Source organism: Diabrotica virgifera, chromosome 8, assembly GCF_917563875.1.
Source record: "Diabrotica virgifera virgifera chromosome 8, PGI_DIABVI_V3a".
Lineage (NCBI taxonomy): Eukaryota > Metazoa > Arthropoda > Insecta > Coleoptera > Chrysomelidae > Diabrotica > Diabrotica virgifera.
In genome coordinates, this window is record NC_065450.1 from 8,290,206 (window position 1) to 8,317,392 (window position 27,187).

The window sequence follows — 27,187 nt, forward strand, 5'->3', positions numbered from 1 at the left end:
TCCAACTTGGATCTTCTTTAAAATCTTTAAATAAATTATATATCATCTACAAGGAAAGATTTTTCCTTCTTGAGTAATTTTTATTATGCTATATAGCCAATGAGAGAGGGATTCATTACTTTTTATATCATAAATGGTTATAAAGCCATAATGATGATGACGATGAAATTAAAGATAGGTACTCCTAGATCCATTTATCAGAGAGTTCGATTATATTATATTAAATTTTTTCATAATTGTAAGATTATTTCAGATTTTTAATAAAACAAGTTTTTTACAATTTTATTAAAAAACCATCTCATTAAAAGTACAAAATTTAGTTCTAAAATAATTATTACAATTTGGATTCACGGTGGACTTTGTGTTTGGATACCAGTTTTCTCAATTCTCTTCTTAAAATTTTACCACTTGGATTCTTGGGTATAGCATCTATGAAAATTATTCCCCCACGTAGTCTTTTTTGAGGTGAAACTTTTTCTAAAAACAAAACAACGAATAATAAAATTTTAATTATCAGGAGATATATTTATTATTACGATCAGATGAAACTGTCATACCAAACAATCTTATATCACTACTCTGGTCAAACTAGGAAAAAACAAGGAAACGTTATTTATGTACCAATAATTTTATTGCTAGAATCGAATCTTATGATTGTATTAATAACATAGGTATGCAAAGTTCGCAGATAATATGCTATTTTTTTATAAACAAACTAGAGCTTCAACATCGTGTTTTTTGCAATTATTGCTCTGTAAATAGAAATTTACCGTAATTTAATTCTGCATGGAACTATTTTTTTCTCGATTTGCTTCAACGGAAATTTGCCTTGGAAATTACATGTTTTCCTAACAAAATCTTTGATTTTCAACTAAAATATTAGGTAAGTAAATAATAATTATTTATTAATAATTAAATAACTTGGTGATATAAAAGATTTTTTGTATAGAATATAGTATAATGTTCTGAAGATATTATTTCCAAAAGCGGGTGGAAGTTGAACGAATAGTTTAGCAATAATAATTAAACTGTTACTTATTGCGAAGTATTGGGAAGTTTTTCATTGTTTTCAATCTGGTGGGGTGTAGAGTAATATTTTGAATGTTATGTTATACGCTATTAGATTAAAAACTTAGTCTTTTGCTAGCAGTTGCCGCTAGGACATCCCTGCCATCTCGTTCGTTGAAATCCGTAACTGAACGCCGAGGTTTGTCCTGGTTGAGTCAGAGAGAGCAGCATATTTATGTGCCTCCTGATGGGCGACTAATAAGTTTCGAAACCGATGGAGGTGCTTGCTGTACTCTCTGATTGAACTAGAATATAATGCGGCTGTAGTTTCGTGTTGCAACGAAATTGAAAATGGTTATTCATTTTTGTGAATTAACAATTTCTAGTATTGTTTGTCCGCTATAACTTTTCCCATGCGTCACGATTCATTTTCAAACAAATTAAATCAAAACATACAGTGAAACATACGCCGATGTGTGTAGTATATACATATATTATACAGTATACAAAATGTATATAAACATCGACGTTCGTTTCACTTTATGTTTTGACTTAATTTTTTTGAAAATGAATCGTGATGCATGGGACGAACAATAGCAATAATAACCATAATTATTACGATACACCAGAATAACTCTGTAGTGTTATGGCAAAACTTATGATACTGATAACACCGACTTTTGCCAAAGTGAGATTTTTTGCTTTTATGTGTTATTTAGTAACATTTCTTCATGTTGATTGAATTTGGTATGTCTATGATGAAGGTAAAACCCTATATATGATATAAAATGAGAATAGACGGTTTCGTTTTGATTCAAATCGGGTCTCCTGCCTTCCCCGACACGTGTTTCTAAGTTTACCTGTTATCAAGGAGGTTTTGCAAGAAAACCGATCTGGATCAAAACGCCAGACTGCTCGGTATAAATAATGAAATATTTGTACCAAGTACCGGAGTATGGTTACAGCGCCCTCTAACGGGCAACGATGAAATGAGTGTCGACAACGATCCAAGTAATCTGTATACCCAGGCACGAAAATATCAAACGGACGACGCTTAGGAAAATATTCCAACAATGCATCTGAGATAACCCATCACAACTGTTATCATTTTTGTACTCTAATACAGAGTATGGTATAAAAAATATATGATAGGTATATGTCTGCTGCTTTACTTATTAGGTAGGGAGAACTTGGTTTCTAATTGGATTTGTTATGTTGACAGTTATTGATATGTTCATTTACTTTTCTTTTTTGGGTTGGTAAAATATGATATGTATCCTGTTTTTGTGTGTATTCTAAAGAAAATAATTAAAAAAGAAGTATAAATTAAACAATTATCTAATACCAGTTAATAAATTTCACTACATTGGTAATGTGGTAAGTTGAAAATCACATTGGCAACTCGTTTTAAAAATTTCAAGAATTTAGAGGGCCTTTCAAACTTTAAAAATGTTCTACTGAAAAATTAGGTTAGATGCATATTAGACCAGTAAGGAGTTGTGAAAAACGTCTGTTTTTGGATGTGAAAGGTGGCATTCGGATTTTTGCAGATAAAGTTAGGTGACACCTTCAGTAATAATAATTGACTTATGCTCCTTCTCAAATATGCCCGGAACATTAATAAAACAATTAAAATATTTAAAAATTTCGAAAAACGTCGATTTTTTTCTGTTTTCTTTGCTTATGACTTTAAAACGATTCGTTTTGGAACAAAGTCGTACAGAAATAAAATAAAGACAATTGAATTTTGTATGATATACGACTGGTCAAAAATGTCTTAACGTATTACCTTTTCTGCAATATAGCAATAAATACAAAATAAGGGGGCAAAATACGCCTGTGAGGCAAAAAATTTTTAGCAATGCAAATAATTAAAATCGGTATAATTTGACTTAAAGTTTCAAATGCTGTCACCAGAATTGCTATTTTATTTTTTAATCAAAAGTTATTCGCGTTCAAAAATTGCAATTTTTGGAATTTTTGAAAGTTCCACTGCGTTTAACTCGAAATATCTGCATTCTACGAAAAAACTTGTAAGAACATTTTTTGCTTATAATTACCCAAGAAATACAAAAAAATGTTTTATTTTGCGAAAAATCGATGTTATGTAATTCCTCAAGTTCTTTGTTTATAACAATCTTATCGACATCCGGATCAACTGTTACCCAAAAAAATCGTGTTGTACGGGTCAAAAAAAAACATAAAAATCTTGGCTAAGTCCATCTAAATAAAGGAGCCCGTAGCACCCCCTCCTGGCCATAGGACTAATTTGTTTATAAGCCAAAAAATTGTTTATAACTTTAAAACATTGCTGAGGCTGCTCAAATAATCCGATTTCAATTCTGTAAAGTGCGTTAGATAGGCTTCGTGCTTCTTTATATGTAAAAAAATTGACAAATCTTTGTATGTTCTAGTTTTTGTTGTGCAAGATTTTAAAAAAATTTTAATTTTTTAAAAAAAGTTTAGATTGCAATATTATTATGCAAAATTAAGTAAGTCAATTTTAATGAAATTTGGTGTACTAGGTCTGGATCCCGCGTATGAAAAAGAAGTTGATTAATAGCAAGCTTAAAATTTGTTAATAGCTTAAGGGTGTCTAGTCGGACAAACTTTGATATATAGGAACACTGGAATAGGGGAAGTTTTAATTGTGGAACAGGTTAAAAATTTGGAACGGTCAGACCACGAAAACGGCACATGTATTTTGTCCGACAGAACAGACTTAAACTCTCCGAACAGAGATTAAACTCTCATGCAAAAATCAGACTGCTATTTATCACCAAATGGACGTTTTAATGAGTGGAACATGTAGAATATATCAAATGACAGGACATATGACAGGTGATAAATAGCAGTCTGATTTTTGCATGAGAGTTTAATCTCTGTTCGGAGAGTTTAAGTCTGTTCTGTCGGACAAAATAAATGTGCCTTTTTGGTGGTCTGAACGTTCCAAATTTTTAACATGTTCCCCAATTAAAACTGCCCCTGTTCCAGTGTTCCCATATGTCAAAGTTTATCCGACTAGACACCCTTAAGCTATTAACAAATTTTCAGCATGCTATTAATCAACTTTTTTTTCATAGGCGGCATCCAGACCTATACGGTTTAAGCACATTACAAAAATTGTCTAAGCGAATTATGGAGGGTCCAAGTGTAACCTAAGTGATGGAAAATCATTGAATAAAGACAGGCTTGTTTTGCCCCCTTATTTTATATTTATTGCTATTCTGCAGCAAGGGTGATAAATTAAGACAATTTTAACCAATCGCATCTGATATAAAATTTAATTATCTTTGTTTTATTCCTATACGACTTTGTTACAAAATGAATCGTTTTAAAGTTATAAGCAAAAAAAGTAGAAAAAAAAAAAGAAATTTTTTGAAATTTTTAAATAATTTATTTTTTTATTAATGTTCCGGGCATATTTGAGAAGGAGCATAAATCAATTATTATTAACGAAGTTATCACCTAACTTTATCCGCAAAAATCTGAATGAATGCCACCTCTCATATCCACCTAAAAACAGATCCTTACTAGTCTATATCAACTATTTCCAAAACACTGCAGAAATATGATTTTCGTATAAAAAAGGCGGTATACTTTTCTAACGTATTTTACAGAATCAAAATTGGTTTATTTGAGCGGCCTCAGGAATGTTTTAAAATTATAAAAAAAATTGGCTTATAAACAAATAGATTATTTCGTTAACTGTTAGATTAAATTCGATTAAGAAAACTGCATTGGAAAGGACGCGGCAGGACGCGTTTATTTGCGGTGAGTGATTCCTGAGAATCCTGCCTCTGGTAGGGTGAGAAACGGGTGGACTGAGTAGCTCGGAAATCACCTTACTGCAGCCGGTCCCAAGCCCGGATAAAAGCGGAGGGTTAACTACACACCCTCGGAAAAAGAAGCGAGTTATGAAAACTGCACCTTTGCTAGACGCCAATTTGGCATTGCTAATTCTAGAAGAACTTTATATAAAAGAGAGAGGCTATAAAAAAATGAACCTGGAGGAAAAGCTCAGACGGTTTGAATAAAAAATACTTAGAAAAATTTTCGGACCTCACCACGACGTTAACACAAACCAGTATTAGTATGGTATAGTTAGACCCAAACCCAGACATCCAAAGTGAAAGTTATCCTCCAACACCAAATTGTTCTATATGGTCCACATAATGTTGAGAAAAAAGTCACACCATTTTGAGCGTCGGGTTTGGGGGAGAGAGGGGGGAGAAATCTGCAAATTCGTAGTTTTTTACGTTTTTCGTCAATATTTCTAAAACTAAGCGGTTTAGCATGAACAACCCTCTGCACAAAACTGTTCTACATTAAATTTGAAATAAAAAAGGCTCTATGCATAACCCTTCTAAAATGAACGGTTCCAAAGTTACGGAGGTAGTATAGTATAATTGGTCCAAAAAAAGGCCTAACCCAGACATCCACAGTAAAAGTTTTCCTTCAACACCAAATTGTTCTATATGGTCCACATATTGTTCAGTAAAAAGTTACACCATTTTGAGCGCCCGGTTTGGGGGGGGGGAGATGGGGGAGAATTCAGTAAATTAGTAGTTTTTTTAAGTTTTTCGTCAATATTTCTAAAACTATGCTTTAGCGTAAGGAATATTCTATAGAAAAATGTTCTACATAAAATTTAAAACAAAAAAGTTTCTATACATAATTGTTATAAAATCAACGGTTCCAGAGTTACCGAGGGTGAAAAGTGAAGGTTTTCGATACTTTTTATATTTACCGATTTCTCCCCCTCTCCCCCCCAAACCCGACGCTCAAAATGGTGCGACTTTTTTCTGAACATTATGTGGACCATATAGAACAATTTGGTGTTGGAGGATAACTTTCACTTTGGATGTCTGGGTTTTTGGTATATTTATATCATAAATATTGCCCAAAAAATATAAAAAGTATCGAAAGCCTCGACTTTTCACCCACCGTAACTCTGGAATCGTTGATTTTATAACAATTATGTATAGAACATTTTTTGTTTTAAATTTCATTTAGAACATTTTTGTATATAACATTGTTTACGCTAAAGCATAGTTTTAGAAATATTGACGAAAAACTTAAAAAAACTACTAATTTACCGGCTTCTCTCCCATCTCCCTCCCAAACCGGACGCTCAAAATGGTGTAACTTTTTACTGAACAATATGTGGACCATATAGAACATGGTGTTGGAGGAAAACTTTTACTTTGGATGTTTGGGATAGGCCTTTTTTTGGATAAATTATACTATACTAGCTCCGTAACTTTGGAACCATTCATTTTAGAAAGATTATGCATAGGGCCTTTTTTATTTCAAATTTAATGTAAAACAATTTTGCATAGAGGGTTGTTCATGATTAACCGCATAGTTTTAGAAATATTGGCGAAAAACTTAAAAAACTACGAATTTACCGATTTCTTCCCCCTCTCCCTCCCAAACCCGACGCTCAAAATGGTGTGACTTTTTTCTGGACATTGTGTGGACCATATAGAATAATTTGGTGTTGAAGGATAACTTTCACTTTGGATGTCTGGGTTATGCCATCTTTTGGATCAACTATACTATACTATATGGCAGGGATGGGCAAATACATTTAAACGCGGGCCAAAATGAAATTTTCAAAATTTCTCCCGGGCCGGAGACCTATACCATACCCAGTATGTACGCTTCGCACACGGTAATGTTTTTGGTGGATGTTTTTCTCTGCCAAAGAAATTTTTTTGACAACAAAACTATAAGTACCATTTTAAAGAATGTGGACAAAGACATTTGACTGTTGATAATAGATAATACTAATATAGTCGGTTCGCTAAACTCGGACACAACTGGCTAGTGATATTAGTAAGTAATTTTGCCAATTTGGTAAAATTGCCAAAAAAATAATTACTAAATAGTTAATAATTACTAATTAGTTAGTAATTTTGACAATTTTAGCAAAATTGGCCAAAAACAAAAAAATTACCGACTAAAATCGCTAGCCAGTTGTGTCTGAGTTTAGCGAACAGACTATAATAAATTGCATAGTTAGGTGTGGGTGTATATGCGAACCATTTGTTGCCAGGAAAACCACGAAATTTCTACTGTGGTCCATTATTTTAAGCGATAACAGGGATCCAGATAAAAAATGAAATTCAGAAATTCAAGAGCAGCCTTTATGAATATAAGGAAAGTTCTGAGTAACCAAAGATTCAATCTGCAAATATGATATCGAATGGTAAAACGTTATGTCAAGTCAACCATCATCGACGAAATTCAAAGGAGACAGCTGCTCTTTCAGCTGATCTGGTATGGTCATGTAGAAAGAATGGACGACAGGCTGCCAAAATAAATTAAAGAGAGGAGGGCCGGAACAATTCTAGCTCTGTGGCATTCAGAAGGTAATGTCAAAAAGGAACCTTCACCCTGGCCTCTGGCGAACGCAACGACGGACGAACGAAGCTGGAAACTGGGAACCGGAAGGCAGGGGACCCTATAAAAACTGGGATAATAATAAAAATAGTATGTCCACTCTATTCTCGTTTATTGGATTGTTAATGCTGAGAAAGCTGGAAGCTTTTGAGATGTGGCTTTTTAGGAGAATTTTGAAAATACCATGGACCGATCATATTATGAACGAAATGGTGAGAAATCATTAAAAGGAGAAAGACAGCAAGGAGAAAGGGCACATACTTAGAAATATAAGTACGTTGTTGTAAGTTGTTGCATCAGCTGATTATAAAGGGTAAAATCGAAAGAAAAGGGTCCTGGTAGACGACAAATACCCTGGCCGAAAAATATTCGCGCCTGGACCGTGTTAAACATAGATGCAGAAAATCTTTTAAGAAAAGCAGAAGATAGAGATTCATTTCATTGAACATTACGAACACTAATACTGTTGATTTCAACAAAATCGCATAAAAGAGATGAAGAGCGTAGGCGCAAAATTTCGGACCAATGCTTTTTAAATGCATTCCTTTTTTTCGAATCCTGAGAAAACTAAAAAATATTTTTGAAAAATTTAAAAGTAGAATGAAAGATTACATTATTACCGAGGGCCGAAAATTCCTTGGAATAAAAAAAAACAGTTTCCTTTGAATGAGATATTTGAAATTAAAAAACACATTAAATTTTCTCTTTTTTTCACCCCTGTGACTTATTAAAATAAACATAGGAAGTTTTCAGGGACTTTCGGCCCTCGGCAATAATTTAATATTTCACTCAGCGTTCAAATTTTTCAAAAATACTTATTAGTTTTCTCAGAATTAAAACAAATGAATGCATTAAAAAGTATTGCGCCTATGCTCTTAAAAAAATTTGCTGGATTTCTCAGCGGGCCGGATAAAGTAAGCAAAAAGGCCGGATCGGACTGGCCTAATCGAGCTAGAACGAGTTAGTTCGCATTGGACTACGCTGTAATATTTTGTAGTTTTAATAGAGAAAAAGTTGTTATTAATTGATAGGAATCACAGTGAAGTTTTAGTGTGTTGTGCACCTGCTGGTAATATTTTGGTGAGTGAAATTTAGTTTTACTGCACTTACTGGCACTAAATATACACATTCACAACACCTTGTTTATTAAACAACTTTTTGCTGCTCTTATCAATATTCACAACAAACCTATTATTGGAACAACTAATCACCTGTCGATAGGCAGCCAGAATTACGATGAGTAATTACTGGTTGCTGAACGGAATATATACAAAGAGAAGCTATAAATAAAAGATAATCTCCAGGGTTGCTTTTGACTACGAGGGCACCCTAAATAAAAATATGAGTACACCAACCGAAAATAACACCATATTGACAAACACCTCACAGCCTTACACTTCTTACACAGCAGCAGTAAAGAAAAACATGTCTCCGAAAGCATCCTTCCCGAGCAAACAGCAAGCCATAGTGATGCACTCTGAAGAAGACCTAAATTTATATGACTACGTCAAATCCATAGGAGACATTATCGGACCAAGGAATATATGCTTCGCCTCAAGGATCTCAAACAGCAGAGTATGTATTTATTTATCCAAAATCGACCTAGTTGAGCAGCTTATTTTCACAAACCCTACTATTAACATCGGAAGCCATATCCTGTCAGTAAGAAAATTAGTCACACCAGCAAAACGACTGATCATATCGAATATAAGTCCCTCAATACCACATGAAATGTTAGAGACCGCCCTGAAAAGTATAGGACTTCAGCTTGTTTCTCCAATATCATTTCTACGAGCTGGTATCCCAGGAGATGAATTCAACCATATTTTGTCCTTCCGTAGGCAAGTATATTTTGTGCCACCCCATGATAATCCTGAAGTTGAAACATCCCTGATTATTCCATTTGACAATCTTGATCATAGAATGTTTTTATCCACAGATAAAATGATTTGCTTCTTATGTAAAAAACCTGGCCACACTGCGTCAAATTGCCCCACTCCTGAATCTAATCAATCAGAAAATTCTAACAGAACACCTTTCCTTCCTTCTGATATTTCCCAAGTTGCAAGTCTAAACACACTACCGGTAGCTCCACAAGACCATAATTCGGAAACTCCCAATGACACGCAAAAAATTGATGTAGATTCAAAATGTGCAAAGAGACCAAAGTCAACGGACTCGTCAGAAATAGAACACCCAATTAATTCAGAGTTGACACCCAATTAATTCATACCAGAGCAAGCCACAAAAAAAGCAACTCAACCCAAAAAGAAACTCAAAAGGGACTCTTCAATTCACGCTGACTGCAAAATATCTTTGGAATCCAAGAATGCAATCAGAGACCACTACCAAAAATATTCTTTTATGTTACCGGTCGATAACTTCATAGCTTTTTTAGAGAATTGTTACGGTAAATCCAGCCCACTGAGTGAAGCACTTCTGTTTACAAAAAATATAGAAGATCTCCTCTCTGACATTTCCAAAATCCACAAATTACTAACATATAGATCTCTCAAAAATCGACTCACTAGAATTAGTAAAAAAATTAAAATGAAACTAGGCACAAGTAATTCTGACGTAGAAAGCATAATCTCGGTATCCTCACAGGACAATTTCGAAGAAGACCATTTCTCTGAAGGTCCAGCCACATCAGAAATATAAAGTAATCATTTTCAATTTAATCCAATGGAACTGCGACTTGTTTTACCCCCGTCTAGAACGTATTCAACAATTAATTATGGACACGAATGCTGACATCATCTGCCTATAAGAAACAAACTTGGAGCAAACGGACAAGGGTTATCTTAATGGTTTTGAATCACATCACTGTTTAACAACAAATTACATTAGAGCTAGCGGAGGCACTTCTATATATATTTCTAAAGACTACTATTGTCAAGAAGTACACTTAACTACCACAATAGAAGCCATTGCGGTTACTTATTGGTGCCCAAATATAATTACTGTCTGTAGAATTTATATACCACCTTCCCACAATCTTACTGAATCTGAACTAATAAATTTAATTAATCAACTTCCAGCCCCCTTTATTTTAGTAGGTGATTTTAATGCCCATAATTCACTTTGGGGATCGGAAATAACATTTGGTAGAGGAAAAGTCGTGGAAAATGTTCTAAACTCCTCGTACATCTGCATCTTGAATACTGGATCCAAAACACACTTCAACATTTCTAGTGGTACTTTCTCCTCATTTGATCTCAGCTTATGTGATCCAAGGTTAACACCACTTCTAACTTGGACCACAATGGATTGCCTTTATGATAGTAACCACTTTCCTATCTTAATTTCTAATTCTATTAGCAAATCCAGAGCAAAAATTTCAAGATGGAAATTATCTCAACCTAACTGGAAAAATTTTTCAGACCTTATTGAAAACAAGATCAACCAGCTACAACTGTCGGAAGATCCTGATACAGCACTAGACTCCTTAGTGAGTTTAATCACCCTAGCCGCTGAAACACTCATTGGGACATGCACAATATCGGCTTCTCGAAAAACTGTACCCTGGTGGGTTACTGAATATAAGAACGCTATCCGAGAAAGCAAAACGGCATTATCCGGCATTATTTGCCGATCAAATTCAAACAACTAAAAGCTATAGCGCGACGAGTCACAAAACAAAGTAAAAAAGACTGTTGGAATAAATATATATCCTCCATATCTGTTGACGCTCTTCCGGTCAAGTTTGGAAGAAAATCAAACAAATGCACGGGAAAACAACACGCTTGTCAATTTCAGCCCTTAGTTTTCATAATTCAATAGTAACGGAAGATGACAAAATCGCTAACATCATGGCAACTCATTTTCACAATAAAAGCAAAAATGACCACTACAAAAATACTCTAATTCCCCATAAAGATATTTCTTCTACTACAGATCTTTCAGATGACCTTCACGCTTTAAATTCACCTTTCACCTTTCAAGAGCTTACTTTTGCGATATCCACGCTAAAAAATTCTGCGGCAGGAACTGACAATATACCATCCATATTCCTTAAAAATTTAGCTATCAATGGACTAACAAAATTACTTTCATTTTATAATTCTCTTTGGATCAACGAAAAGTTTCCAAACCTATGGAAGCAACCAATCATTCTTCCAATTAAAAAACCCGACAAACCTTCAATAGAGCCATCCTCTTATATACCCATCTCATTAACTTGTTGCATGTGCAAATTAATAGAAAAATTAATCAAAAATAGACTTATCTGGTTTTCTGAAAAGAATAATATAATTACCTCGGTTCAATCGGGATTCAGTCAGACCACAACGAAGCGCAATGAACAATTTAGTATTACTACAAAATCATATAACCGAGAATTTCAATAAGAAACATAATACAGTTGTGGCAGCCTTCGATATTGAAAGCGCCTTCCACAGTATTCCAAAGAATGTAATATTACAGAAACTCATCGATAGTAATACAGTAGACTCGCGATTATCCGAGGTAATTGGGACCGTGACTACCTCGGATACGGAAAAACTCTGTTAACACTGAGCTTGGTTATATTGATAGAAAAACACGTAAATGACCATAACTGTGGACTTTTTAATGACAAAACTGATACAGTACTGTCTATAAAAGATAAAAACATTTGCCTTACCAATATTACTGTTTAAAAAAGTCTGACTGATTTTTGTGTAAGCTTCATTCCCCTTTTTTGAGGCGACGATGTTGCGCCAAGGTTGAAAGTTGTAACTCACCAGTTATGAGTTTTGCCTCGGTTAACCGAGGGGCTCGGATAACCGAGACTCGGATAATCGCGAGTCTACTGTATTACAGGCAATATTTACGCATTCGTAGATAACTTTTTAAATCATCGTAAATTTAAAGTTAGAATTAATGGAAGTGAGTCGCATGTTCCCGAACAACTCAATGGTGTACTTCAAGGCTCTGTTTTAAGTCCAACTCTGTTCAACTTAACAATTAATGATATTCCAGAAGAAGTTAATCAACCGGTTAAAGCTCTACTGTACGCTGATGATCTACTAATTTACTGTAGTGGAGCAAGCATATCCAGTACATCAAATCTTATTCAAAATGATGTAAACAACGTATATTCCTGGTCCACTCAACATGGCATCAAACTTTCCAACTCAAAATCTAAAATATTAAGATTTACCAGACAGCAATCAAGTGCACATAACCCGGAAATATATCTAAACGATGTTGCTTTACCTACATTAAATCATCATAAAATATTGGGGCTAGTATTAGATCAGCAGTTAAACTGGAAAATACACTTTAAAAATCTAAAAGACAACTGTGCTGGTAAACTAAACATCTTGCAAACACTTGCACATCATCAATGGGGAGCAGAAGAGAAAATGATGCTGATAATAATTGTTAGCTAATTACACTCTGACCTAATAGTCTACACTGATGACTCCAAGAATAATGACAGAGTTAGTTGTGCAGTCACAACGTCAACAGAAATCATCAAAACATCGACCCTTCCATCATTTTGCAGCATTCATACAGCTGAATTAGTAGGAATACTTCACGCAATAAACTCTTTATCACACAATTACGCATCTCCAGCAATTTGCATTGACTCCTTAGCATCTATCAATTCCATAAAAAATATTTTCACCAGACATCCAATTGTTAAAGCCATCCATGACTTAATTAAATTACTGACCTCTCAAGGAGTAATTTCGACAATCATCTGGGTACCCTCCCATGTAGGTATTCAGGGAAATGAAAGAGCAGACGCCGCAGCCACATCAGCACTATCATCAACCAGTGATCCTGAATGTATCCAAATAGACAAAGATCTAAAACGTCATTTTAAACATTTAACAGGCAACTGCTGGCAAACCCATTGGAATAGGCTGCCTTCGAAACTGAAAGAAATTCAACCGAATATTGGTACATTTACATCGCCGAATATCTGCAGAAAATCAACCGTAGTACTTAGAAGACTAAGAATTGGGCATACCAGACTAACCCACGGATATTTAATGGCTTCTGAAGACCCTCGTATGTGCCAATATTGCCAATGTCAGCTGTCAGTGAAACATATCCTATTCGATTGTCCAAAATATCAACATGCACGACGATTTCATGGACTCAAGAGTAGCTTAAATGAAGCACTAAACTCGCCAACTGATATTCTCCACACCATAAGCTACCTACGAAATATAAATATTTTTAATAAAATATAAATGTTCATGTAATGTAAATCACCCGAATCTATGTATTTATTGTATGTATGTATTGTTTATTAATATACAGGGTGTCCCGAAAAGATTGGTTATAAATTATATCACAGATTCTGGGGTCAAAAATAGGTTAATTGAACCTCACTTATCTTTATACAATAGTGCACACAAAAAAGTTACAGCCCTTTGAAATTACAAACTGAAAATCGATTTTTTTTTCATATATCGAAAACTCTCAGAGATTTTTTATTGAAAATGGACATGTGGCATTTTTATGGCAGCAACATCTTAAAAAAAATTAAGTAAAATTTGTGCACCCCATAAAAATTTTATGGGGGTTTTGTTCCCTTAAACCCCCCCCCCCAAACTTTTGTGTACGTTCTAATTAAATTATTATTGTGGCACCATTAGTTAAACACATTGTTTTTAAAACTTTTTTGCCTTTAGGTACTTTTTCGATAAGCCAGTGTTTATCGAGATATTTTGAATATTTGTCTAATCCACCACATATTTGTATATGGTTAAGTACGATTATATTATTAGAGACCTGTTAATAATCTGAAAATTTATTTATAATTTACATTTTAGGTATATTTTGAAAACGAAGATACATCTCGATAAAAGGCGACTTATGAAAAAAGACTAAGAGGCAAAAGTTTTAAAAACACTGTGTTTAACTAATGGTACTACAATAATAGTTTAATTGGAACGTACACAAACATTTGGGGGGTTTAAAGGAACAAAACCCCCATAAAATTTTTACGGAAATATATTGAAAAAGAAGCCGCATCTCAATAAAAACTGGCTTATCGAAAAAATATTAAAAGACAAAAAAGTTTTAGAAACGTTGTGTTTAACTAATGGTACCACAATAATGAATTAATTGGAACGTACACAACAGTTTGGGGGGGTTTAAGGGAGCAAAATCCCCATAAATTTTTTATGAGATGGACAAATTTCATTATACTTTTGTTTTAAGATGTTCCTGCCATAAGAATGATGCCTGTCCATTTTCAATAAAAAATCTCTAATAGTTTTCGATATATTGAAAAAAATCGATTTTCATTTAGTAACTTCAAAGGGCTGTAACTTTGTTTATGAGCACATTTGTACTAAGGTAAGTTAGGTTCAATCGAACTATTTTTGACCCCAGAATGTGTGGTATAATTTATGACCAATATTTTCGGGACACCCTGTATAATTGTACCTGTGTCAATGATCATTGTAATCGAGATACGTTAATTAAATAAAAAAAAACCAACGTTGAATTAAAAGAAAAGATATTGTCCAAAAAATTAAATCACAGCGACTAAGACAGGCAGGCCACGTGCACAGACTTCATAATGAAATAATTCAACGTAGAATGAAGTAAACACTTCTGTTGTATATAGGTATATTATAAATTTATTAAAAAATTTTTAAAATTCATCCACAAGGGAGTGGTTGTACAAAACGTTTTCGGTCAAACTGACCATCCTCAGTGTAAACCTGGAAATAAGTGAACCACTTAGATTGAAATGCAAAAGGGTGAAATTTTGACAGTTAAAAAAGAAAATGTGGTTACTTACGTCCAGTGTACAAGTAATTGAAACTAGCCACTTGAATAGGTGTAAAACCTCAAAATAACATTATTGCTACATTATGAGCTGTATAGTAATCGACAATAAGTCGATGTCTTAAGATTAAAAATGTATCACATGTGGATGTATGTCATCCTTGCTCGGAATTAGCATCCATTAGAATACATCCACATGTGATACATTTTTAATCTTAAGACATCGACTTATTGTCGATTACTATACAGCTCATAATGTAGCAATAATGTTATTTTGAGGTTTTACACCTATTCAAGTGGCTAGTTTCAATTACTTGTACACTGGACGTAAGTAACCACATTTTCTTTTTTAACTGTCAAAATTTCACCCTTTTGCATTTCAATCTAAGTGGTTCACTTATTTCCAGGTTTACACTGAGGATGGTCAGTTTGACCGAAAACGTTTTGTACAACCACTCCCTTGTGGATGAATTTTAAAAATTTTTTAATAAATTTATAATATACCTATATACAACAGAAGTGTTTACTTCATTCTACGTTGTCTTAACAAAGGTATACAGCCAACTACAGGGTTTACCCTTTTAATGTTTTAATGAAATAATTGTAAGACTGGTATGGGAGGAGATTGTTACAGGCAAGAATGCGATGGAGAGATACCACGCAAGTAGATCTCCGAAAAATGAACATTCCATTTGACCCTAGGTTGATGGAAGACCGAACGAATTGGAAGAAAATTGTACAGTCAGCCAGGACCCACCCAGGGTTGTAGTGCTACATGATGATGATGATGATTCCTGAGATACAGTCGGTCAAAGATGACCGATATTTGCGACGACTTTATAAACAATAGGATGATAATTTTCGAACCATTATCTTTTTATTTCGATTACCAAAATTTTTAATTTGTTTTTGTATTAAATTATATACAGTTTTTAAATTAGAATTATCGTATTTTGAACGTTAAAAGGTACAAGTGTGATAAGTTTTTCTAAAAAATGTCTACAATTTGAAAAAATGTGTAGTTTTATTTTGTTTAGTACAAAAATATGTTAAAAAAACTAGCATCTTTGGCATTTAGTAGTGCGTTAGTTTGGTGGTTCTACACGAGTTATTTGGAAATAAAAAAATGAAGAAAATTGCTCCATGGACGACCGAAAAATAGATTCTTTTAACAAATACCGATTTTGAAATTTAAGATTTTATTTTACTCAACCCAGTTTTTAATTGGGATTTTGGCATTTATGGTATTTTTTACGAGTAATACCGATATTTTTCATTATTATAAGATATGTAAGGCGTCTCTTGAATATACAAAAAATTTGTATGCAGAAAGAGGACCGAAATAAAAAGGTAATGTTTCGAAAATTACCATCGTATCGTTTATAACTTCGTCGCAAATGCCGGTCAATTTTGATCGACTGTATCTCAGGAACCACTCATCGCAATTAAACTTTTTTCTTCTTTTAAAATAAGCTTACTACCGCGTCCTTTCCAATACCGTTTTCTTAATTTAATTTAATCTAGCAGTTGCCGAGATATTCTATTGGCTTATAATAGCCCGATCAGGGAACACAAAATTTTACGAAAACCTCAAAAAAAAAATAAAGGAAGGATGAAAGTATGAAATAGGTAGTTGAAATTGTCTATTATTATATAAGAAAAAGTTTACAATTCTACATCCCCTCCATTTTACAAAAATTGTGAAATACGGGGTGAAAAATATTTTCTCGTGAGTGAAAAAATATACGTTCAAAATAGGCCCGGAATTGGATAGAATGACTAAATCTAAGTAACTTTTGGTCTATAGAGGTTTTTCAATAATTCAATACTTTTCGGGTTGTTTTCGAGTGAATATGTTCAGTTTTAACAAAAAAAAACATGTTTATGAACGGTTTTTCGCAGATAACTCAAAAACTAAGTACTCCAGCGAAAAAAATATTCTTAGTAAAAATATAGCTTATAACAAATTTAAAAAAAAATGGTGTACGCGTGAGGTCTGCAGACCCAGCATAAGCAGAGTTGTAGCTAATGAAAGGTAGGTTCTTCTTCGTAAAATTCCAAATCGAATATTTCAATGTGAAATAAACAAAAAACAGAGCATTTCTCGGAGAAAACTCATTTCAACATTTTTAAAATGTTTAAAAAAGGTTTATTTTTGTTTTAAAAAAAATTCTAACATTAATAATAAGTGAGTTACGCTCAAAATATTGTTGGTCTCTTTTATTTTTTATTACAAAAATCGCGAAAATCGCCCCCTAATTAGCTTCCCAAATAAAATTAATCGTAACCGCTTCACAAGTGACTTTACTTATATATTGTTTATATTATCTATAAGTTTCATTGGTTCAAAGTGCTAAGTTTTGAAGAAAATTGGGTTTAAAATAAAACATTTTTTTTTAATTTTGAAAAAAAAATGGAATTGTTCATGGAATTAACTTAAAAATTATAAGTAATACCAAAAATCTTAAAGAGTAATAAAATGTACGTTTTGCTTTTCTGAATAGTTTTCCCTTTTTGTTTTCTTGTTATACTAAAATTGATTATGCTATGGCTGTTCAAAATTTGCCCAAACTCGTGATTTGTTACTCGTTCAAGCCATTTGAACTACAACTTTTTCAAAAATAATCACTTTGAACCGATGAAACTTACAGATCATTTAAATAGCACATAAGCAAAGTAACTTCTGAAGTGGTAGTTATAAAATTTATTTGTGATGCTAATTAGGGGGTGATTATCGCGAATATCAATATTTTGAGCGTAACTCACTTACTTTTATGTTACAAGTATTTAAAAAAAAAACAAAAATAATCCTTTTTTTTAAACACTTTAAAAAAGTTGAAATTAATTTCCCTGAAAAGTGCTCCATTTTTGGGTTATTTCGAATTGAAATCTTCGATTTGGAATTTTATGAAGAACAACCTACTTTTCATTAGCTACAACTCTGCTTCTACTGGTTCTACGGACCTGAAGCATACACCATTTTATTTAGTTTTTATAAGCTATATTTTTCCTAAGAATATTTTTTTCGCTGACAAACTTACTTTTTGAGTTATCTCCGAAAAATCGTCCAAAAACATGTTTTTTTCTGTTAAAAATGAAAATATTAACTTGCAAATAACTCGAAAAGTATTGACTTAGGGAAAAACCTCTATAGAACAAAAGTTGCTTAGAATTAATCATTTTATCCAATTCCGGACTTATTTTGAATGTATATTTTTCACCTTCGAGAGGGGGGTATTCCCCTCTATTTTTGAAAGGTGGAGAGGATGTAGAATTATAAACTTTTTCTTATACAATAATAGAAAATTTCAACTACCTATTCCCAAATTGTCATCCTTCCTTTATTTTTTATTGGGGTCAGATTGTTCTTTGATCGGGCTATAAGCCAAAAAATTGTTTATAAATTTAAAACATTCCTGAGGCCGCTCAAATGTCCCATCTCAATTTTGTAAAGTATGTTAGGCATGTGCAGCGCCTTTTTATACGAAAATCGTAGTTCTTTTGGCGTACTATAATTATTATTGTTATTATTACTACTGTAAATTGTTAATTAACAATTTAGTTGTTGCTAAACTATTTGCTTAATTTCCACCGGCTTCTGGAAATACAATCTTATCAAAAAAGCTTATATGTCATTAAATTATTTAAAATTTGAATTGAAAATCTCAAAGACTTTGTTGGAAAAACTCGTATTTTTCGAGGAAAATTTTCATTTAAGCAAATCGGGAACAACGTACTATGTATATCTATGCAGAATTGAATTACGGTGAATATTTATTTGAGTATCTTTGGTAAGTTAAAATCTTCTGAGTTACAGAGCAATAACTAAAAAAAAACACGATTTCGGAGCTCAAATTTGTTTATAAAAACAAAAATAGCACAATATCTGCGGACTTGGCATACCTATATTATTAATATAGAGGATCATAGTATTCGATTCCAGTAATAAAATTGCTGGTAAATAAATTTCCCAAAAAATTGCCTATTTTCCGATAATCTGCCCAGACTACACTAAAAATAATGGCAAAACCATTTTATCCTGAAAATATTTTCTGCACTTAACTAAAAACTTTTGGTAAATAATTGAAAAACAAAAGTTCATACTCACTAGAAACAAATGTTTGTAGTTCTTTCTCTGTTAACTCTACGCCAGGTCTTTTAACAACAAACGCGAGCGGGAGTTCACCTGCGAGTTCGTCTGGAACTCCCACTACTCCTACGTCTAAAACTTTCGGATGATTTAATATCACAGCTTCTAGTTCTGCTGGAGCTACCTGCAATTTAGAGAAAAAGGTTTTCGTTATTTCTAATATAAATTATTTACCTATACAGGGTGTTTTACTGGGAAACGGAAATACGTGAATGGTGAATGCCTGTCAATGAGGCGGTTCTGGATATAAGAACTACATTTATTGCCCCACCGATTTTTATAGCGAGCTACAGGGTGTTTAAACGATTTTGCCCATTTCTTTCTGGACACATAACTATAGAACCACCTTGTATATATTTTTTGATATTTTGTACATATATTTCTCATTTAGAATCCAAACCAAATAACTGCTAATCGTAAGAAAAATCCAGGTTCGGATTAACAGAAAATGCAAATTCATTGTGACCTTGAAACAATATCGTGTGTATTGAAATTTTCAAAAGGCGGCGACATATTTGAAAATAGCACAAAAACTGAGTTTAACTCTTTTACTCTTCTATTTTTTGGCAACGAAATTTCGTCTTCTCCTTTTTCCTATTTATAAGAAATTCTGGTTGTTCATTGGTGGATTGAAACTGGCGGATTGGAAGACTTCATTGCGGTTGGCCGAATTTTCTTCTACCGATTGGTGAATTGTCTCTTGCTATTTTGACCACGCGTGTGTCCCCCACTCTGCTAATGTGGTTATTCCATTCTTTTTTCTATTTAGTGTCTATTTGTTTACACCCTGTAAGTTACATTGTCTTCTAATGTCTTCACTCCTCTTTCGAACTCTCAGCTTATTTCCTGTAATTCTTCTCTGTACTCTCATATCTGCCGTTTCCAGTAGTCTTTGTGTTGTGGCTGTATCGAATCTTTGTCCTGGTACACACACGTGAACGTTTGAAAAGCGACTGAGACGACCACCGGCAAATTCATAGAGCTCTAAATTGCGTAGAACCTTCCCGTTGCAATGTTTGCTGCATTCCCTTTGCCATACAGAACCAGGGAAATTTTAAAACACGTTGTTAATTTGCATAATAGTCCAGAAAGCCACTGCGCATCCGCTAGGAAAAATATTCCGATTCGGATTTTTTGCACAATCTTACTCAAGAAGGACCCCTTTTAACAGATTTGCCTGTTGCCAGGTCCAAAAGTGAGTCACAATTTTTTTAAACGTTTTTTTTTCCTAAAATTAGTTTTTTTTGCATGAACCAAAGTTTTTTTAGGTTTTTTGGATCATTCCAAACAGAAAAGGTATTTAGTGACTTTTCTCTAAAGTTGACAGTTTTTTTATCAGCCATTTTTTCCCTCAAAAAGTATGTAAAAAAAGAATGTGTGTGTACTTTGTACGCACGTAAGAAGTTATACATACTTCTATTATATAATTTCAACGAAATAAATATACTTAACTGTTTATATTTGCATTTTATTTAAATATTAAACTAACTTTCTTACCTACCACTTTCATATTCTTTTTTATTAAAACTACCAAAAATTAAAAAAAAACGTGAATCGTCCGGGATTTGAACCCGCGACCTCTCGATCTCTAGTTCAATGAACTACCTCTTATCTGTTTTCTCTCCAGAGTTCGGAGCCGTTTTTTAATTCTGAACAATTCATTGCAACTAAGTACATACTGTCTGTGTGCGCATGCGCGCAGAATTATGAAATTTTACTCTCAATCGCGCCTAAAGAAATATAACTTCAAAAACTAATAATTTGAATGTTGCCAAGGTAGGTAGATATTCTTTAAACATCGATTGATGAAATCCCGAAGAGTTTTTTGCAATAATATTCAAAAATCGTTTGTTTTTTAATTGCTAATCAAGCGTGCGCGACACTATTTTCCACCGTTGTTTGTGTATACAGTATGGTGCAAATGAAAGGAATAAATTCGTTATTTCGTAAAACGGTGACTCTGAGGAAAATCCCCGATACAGGTCGATTTTTATTTTTAAGTTATGATATTGTAGCATATGTATATACTAGTGACGTCACCCATCTGGGAGTGATGACGTAATCGATGCTTTTTTTAAATGGGAATAGGAGTCGTGTGCTAGCTTATTCGAAAGGTTCTTCACTTCTCTATTCAGTCATATATGCATTTATATAATTATTTATAGAGGGTGTCCAAAAAAAGTTTTTAATTAAAATACAGTGGAACCCCGATAAGTCGGCCCCCGATTACCCGGAAGTCCGGCTAACCCGGACCGATTTTCATCCGACAAACATACATCAACAATAAAAATGTATGTAATATAATATTTGAGAGATAATGTGTGTTTGTGTAATTTGAACTATACGATAGTAAAAATGACTGATGGCACACGGCGCCGGTGGCAGAGCGACGGACGTTCATTGTCTGGGATTATCAAAAACAACAGGCACCTGTTTGTAATATTCCTTTATTTATTTCAAACTGTCTTAGTATTGTTTAAAAAAGACTAAAATTCTATTTAAAATTTTTTTTTTTAAACAATGGTCTTGGTTTTCACTGTTCTTTAAATAACATAACATCGTTCCGATTATGACTGTATTGTGTGTGGTACAGTCTTGTATTATTAAATGAAGTAAAAGTCAGACTTACTCTCAATCTTTATTATAACTTCCGACGACCGGTTTCGCTCTTTAAAATTTGTGCAAATTTTAAAGAGCGAAACCGGTCGTCGGAAGTTATAATAAAGATTGAGAGTAAGTCTGACTTTTACTTCATTTAAAATGAACTCTCACATGCAACCCATTCAAGATCTTGTATTATTGTTCGCTTCCGTTTGCTTACGTTTGTGTTTTTTTGTGTTTTCGTGATTTTAGTAATTTAGATGTGTAGGTGCTGTGCATTCATAGATTTCATGTTATTTGAATTATAACGGAATTTATCTGTAAGTACATATACCGTATTTTATTAATTTTTACCATATTCTCCGGCTAACCCGCATTATCGGTAACCCGGATCCTCCGCGGTCCCGATTAATCCGAGTTATCGAGGTTCCACTGTATTTGAAAAAAAAAGAAGAATGTAGTAAGTATGTAATTTATTTGATTCAAAATATTTTACTGTTATCCGAAAACTAAGAAATGTTTAATTCACAAATAAACATTGCTTGTCGATTAAATTCAATGTTCAAGCCAGCTCCCATCAGCCACCTGTCTCTTGGAAGTTTAAACATTTAATTTAAGCGAAACGCAATGTTAATTTGTGAAATAAACTTTGTTTTCTGATTTGTGAAAGCAGTAAAATGTATTTTAAATTAAATAAATTACATACATTCTTCTTTTTTGTCAAATAATTTAATTTAATAAAATTTTTTTGGATACCCTGTATAAATAATTATATAAATGTTTATATTACTGAATAGAGAATTAAAGAAACTTTCAAATGAGCTAGCACACGACACCTATTTTCATTAAAAAAAAAAGAATGTGTGTGTACTTTGTACGCACGTAAGAAGTTATACTTCTATTATAATATAATATGAACGAAAAAAATATACCTACTTAACAGTTACAATACAAAAAATTAACAATAATTGCCAAAAATGAACCAAAACTTAAAAATGCCAAATATTAAAAAAGAAAAAAAAAAGAAAAACATATGAATAGTCCGGGATTTGAACCCGCAATCTCGCGATTTTTTGATCTCTGGTCCAATGCTCTACCAACAAGGCCATCAAGCCGCATGCTAGTTACCTTTCAGATATACATAATTATACATCACGGTGACAAGTGAAATATAAAAATAGATGTTTTATTATTTTACGCCCAAGGAAGACAAATCCAAAGACACAAAATTATAATAAAAAACCTTTTAAACCACCTTTTTGAAATTGCGCAAGTTGTATTATTAATATTAATGTTAATAAATGTGTTAATAAATATTTTGACGTTTCACAATTTGACAATTCACTTTTAACTGCAGTACCTTAAAAATTTTAAAGCACTAGTGCCTTAAAGTAGCATTTTTAAAGCTCCTATGGAGTCCTAGAAATTGCATTTTTAACACGTTTGTAGAAAAATATATTTAAAAACACTAATAATATTCTTTCCACACCTTTTCTGGACTGATACATACATAAATTAAAACATTTTGAAGTATAACTTCAAAAATATAATATGAAAACTATTTAAAAAGGCAGTATAACTATTAAATAACCTTTTTTGTTTCTCTTTCCACAAATTTTAAAACGCAACAACCATACATAACCAAACCGTCAACCGTCCAAACCACAGCTGCGCTACAGCTGCCATATTGGATAATTTTTGACATGTCATTTGAACATCCAATCAGAACAAAGTTATAATGCGCATGCGCCGGGATCGTAGGTTTTAACATATAAAAATTCACCCTCATATCGCGCGTAAAGAAGTATAACTTCAAAAATCATCGATTACGTCATCACGCCCAGATGGATAACGTCACTAGTATACCATATGCCACAATATCAAAACTTAAAAATAAAAATCAACCTGTTTCGGGATTTCTCCTTAAAGTCGCCGTTTTACGAAATAACGAATTTATTCCTTTCATTTGCACCATACTGTATACACATGCAACGGTGGAAAATAGTGTCGCGCACGCTTGATTAGCAATTAAAAAACAAAGGAGTTTTGAATATTGTATTGCAAAAAACTGTTCGGGATTTCATCAATCGATGCTTAAAGGATATCCACCTAACTTGGCAACATTCAAATTTTCAGTTTTTCACATAGTTTTTAAGGGTTAAAAATATCCGATTTCGCAATTTTTCAATTTTTAATCGCTTTTATGTCAAAAACTGTCAACTTTAGAGAAAAGTCACTAAAGACCTTTTCTGTTTGGAATCATCCAAAAAAGCTAAAAAAACTTTGGTTCATGCAAAAAAAAATAATTTTAGGAAAAAAACAAAAAACAAATTTTTGACCCACTTTTGGTTCTGGCAACATGCAAATTTGTTAAAAAGGGTCCTTTTTGAGTAAGATTGTGCAAAAAATCCGAATGGGAATATTTTTCCTAGCGGATGCGCAGTGGCTTTCTGGACTATAAGACAATTATTTTTCTGGAAGCTCTATAATATACAATCTAAAATCTCTATAAAGACAGTCCTATAAAGAAAATATTTTTTGCATTAGTTGTTTTAATTCAAAGAAGACATCATGAAATTACTAAGCATAAACACAATTCATCAAGTGAGTTAGGAATATAGAAAATTATGATTATTTTCATAGATGATTTTTTCGTGAACAGATTAACGGATTCCGCTAATTTTTTATTGTTTCAGTTTTTTCTTTAATATTTACACAGTTGTGCAAAAATTTACTCAAACTTCTTTCTTTGTACTTTTACGGGGTGAAAGAAAAGAACTGTTTTTCTTATGTTAAGTTTGTGACACTTTGTAGGGAGGAGGAGGTACATAAATATGAGTATACATGGGAATCGTATTGTAGTCTTATATTTTGTGAATATTTTGTTTTTTGAATGTCGCTGATATCTTTAGAAACAAAGAAGGTAGGAGTTTTAGTCTTTAACATGTGTTTTAACGGAAAATAAACTAAATTAACAATAAAATATAACAGTTACCAAAACTTTAACACCTCAAATAGTTATTTGTCGACCAGGTAAGCGGTATATAGAGCGCAACATAAGAGTGACAAGTTTTGGAGTGGAATTTTCTTGAGAATACGGAAGTACGGATTTGGTGTCTACGTGGAGGCGCTTTAAATAGCGGACAGAGCTTTTTTTCTTTAAACACTCTGTTTCTTTCGCACTATCCGTAGGAAATAATTTCATCTTATTGGTATGATAAGACACGACCTCTTCACATGTCACCAGTTAAAACACATATTATTAAAGAGTAAAACAGTCTAGTTTTTTTTGTTATTAAGGATATCAGAGAAATTATAAAAAAAAATATTCGCAAATATGAGATTACAACATAATATCGATGTATATCCAACTTTGTACCTTTACCTCCCTACAAGCTGTCTCAAACTCTTATTTCGGTTAAAACACATGTTAAGCTAAAAACCGTATATTTTCCTTGTTTCTAAAGAAATCAGAGACATTAAAAAAACAAAATGTTCACAAAATATAAGACTACAATACGATTCTGATGCGTACTCATATTTTTGTGCGTGGTTCTCCCTACAGGGAGTCTTGAATTAACATAAGAGAAACATTTCTTTTCTTCCACCTGGTATAAGTACAAAAAAGAAGTTTGAGTAAATCTTTACACAACTGTGTAAATAATAAAGAAAAATCTAAAATAATAAATAATAAATAGCGGAATCAGTTAATCTGTTCACGAAAAAATCAACCATAAAAATGAGCATAATTTTCTATATCCCTAACTTTTGACGACCAGTTTATTTGCTTGCTAATGGAGTTTAAATATAACTGAATAAAATTGAAATCAAAATTTAAAAATAGTGAAAATATTCGCTAATATTTAATAATATACAGCCCTATTCTGTAACTTTTAAAAAATCGAATAGAAATGACCAAGTCGAATCGTAATTACCCGAAATCGGAATGTTTGATATCTATCGCGTCATTTTCGTGTTTAGATTGGTATTCTGTAACTCACATCGTAAGCAAGTTAAATCGAAATCGGCAATGTCTATTTCACGCGGACAAGCGGGGTGGCAACCCTGCATTGTAAAGCGAAATTAGTGTTCTGTGACCCGTTTGTTACTAGTTGCCGTTGTTACCGTTGCCATATCTTCAATTTTTCATATAATCACATTACGTACAGTTGCTTTTTTAAAAATAGTTTTGAAATAACAAAAGTGAAAAGTTTTGAAAAGTAAACAATAAAATGTTAGTGTAAATATTGGACACAAAAACCTCAAAAGATGATAAATGATTTTAGATCAAGGTTAATAAAAATTTATATAGAAAAGAAGATAAACTGATAAATAAAAAGATAAATGAAGCTAAGATGTATAATGTAAGATATTAGGTACTAATATATACAATCTTAAGATTTGATTCCAGCTAAAATAACTGATAGACAACTTTTCCCAAAAACGGCGTCTTTTCTATAATTATTTTCTTTTCTATAAGCGTTAATTAATACAAATACAAGTAAACTGGTATAATATATTTATCAATCAACGTTATAAGTCTATCTTTATATTTTAAACGTTCTTGTACAATCTATTCTTGTACATTATGCCATTGATTGAAATTATACAAGAAATTAACAAAAAATGCTTGGCAACATTGTGGCCGGCAAACATTCAGCATTCAGAATCTGAATTGACCATTCCTAATCACGTGATATAATATGGCGGGGTGAGGGCAAAAATTTAATAATATAGGGTCTACATTAGTTTTTGTAAAGAATATCCTGTTTTGTTTTGTTTTTTAATGTTAACTGTGCAGCGAAATTGTGATAGCAAATCAATATAAAGTAGTATAAATCATAGTAGTTATTGACACAAACTGGTAACTACTATGGGATAATTCAGTTCTGTAGGCGATAAAGCACTTCATATTTAATTTGTTATCACAATTTCGCAGATTTCCCTACACAATTAGCAAAAAAGAAAACCAAACAGAATTTTCTTTATAAATTAATGTCGATGTAAACATTAGATTTTGCCCTCACCCGGCCATGTTTGACAATTCATTGGAATGCCTTATTTCGGATGCCAAATCAATTTTAAAGTTAGGTTTGATGCATACTCGTACATGTCTAAACTAAATATACAATTTCCTAAGTAAATACCACCACAGACTAAAAATTAAGCAGATACAAAAGGTAAAATACTATAAATAATAATAAATAAGTAATAAAAAAATTATTTTTAGTAGATATAAAATATAAACGTCAACACAAAATACAATGCGCTTGCGTCAAA

General features: G+C 32.7%; 1 protein-coding gene across 1 annotated transcript in view; it reads right to left on the reverse strand.

The window, feature by feature from the left end:
- Positions 1-267: 267 nt before the first annotated feature.
- LOC114340025 (uncharacterized) overlaps positions 268-27,187 on the reverse strand; it is a 130,401-nt gene continuing 103,481 nt past the window's right edge. The window contains exons 6-7 of the mRNA XM_050659906.1: positions 19,265-19,430; positions 268-477 (exon numbers count right to left, since the gene is read on the reverse strand). Coding sequence (XP_050515863.1) covers positions 335-477; positions 19,265-19,430 — 309 coding nt within the window. The 3' untranslated portion in view covers positions 268-334. The remainder of the gene's footprint in view (positions 478-19,264; positions 19,431-27,187) is intronic.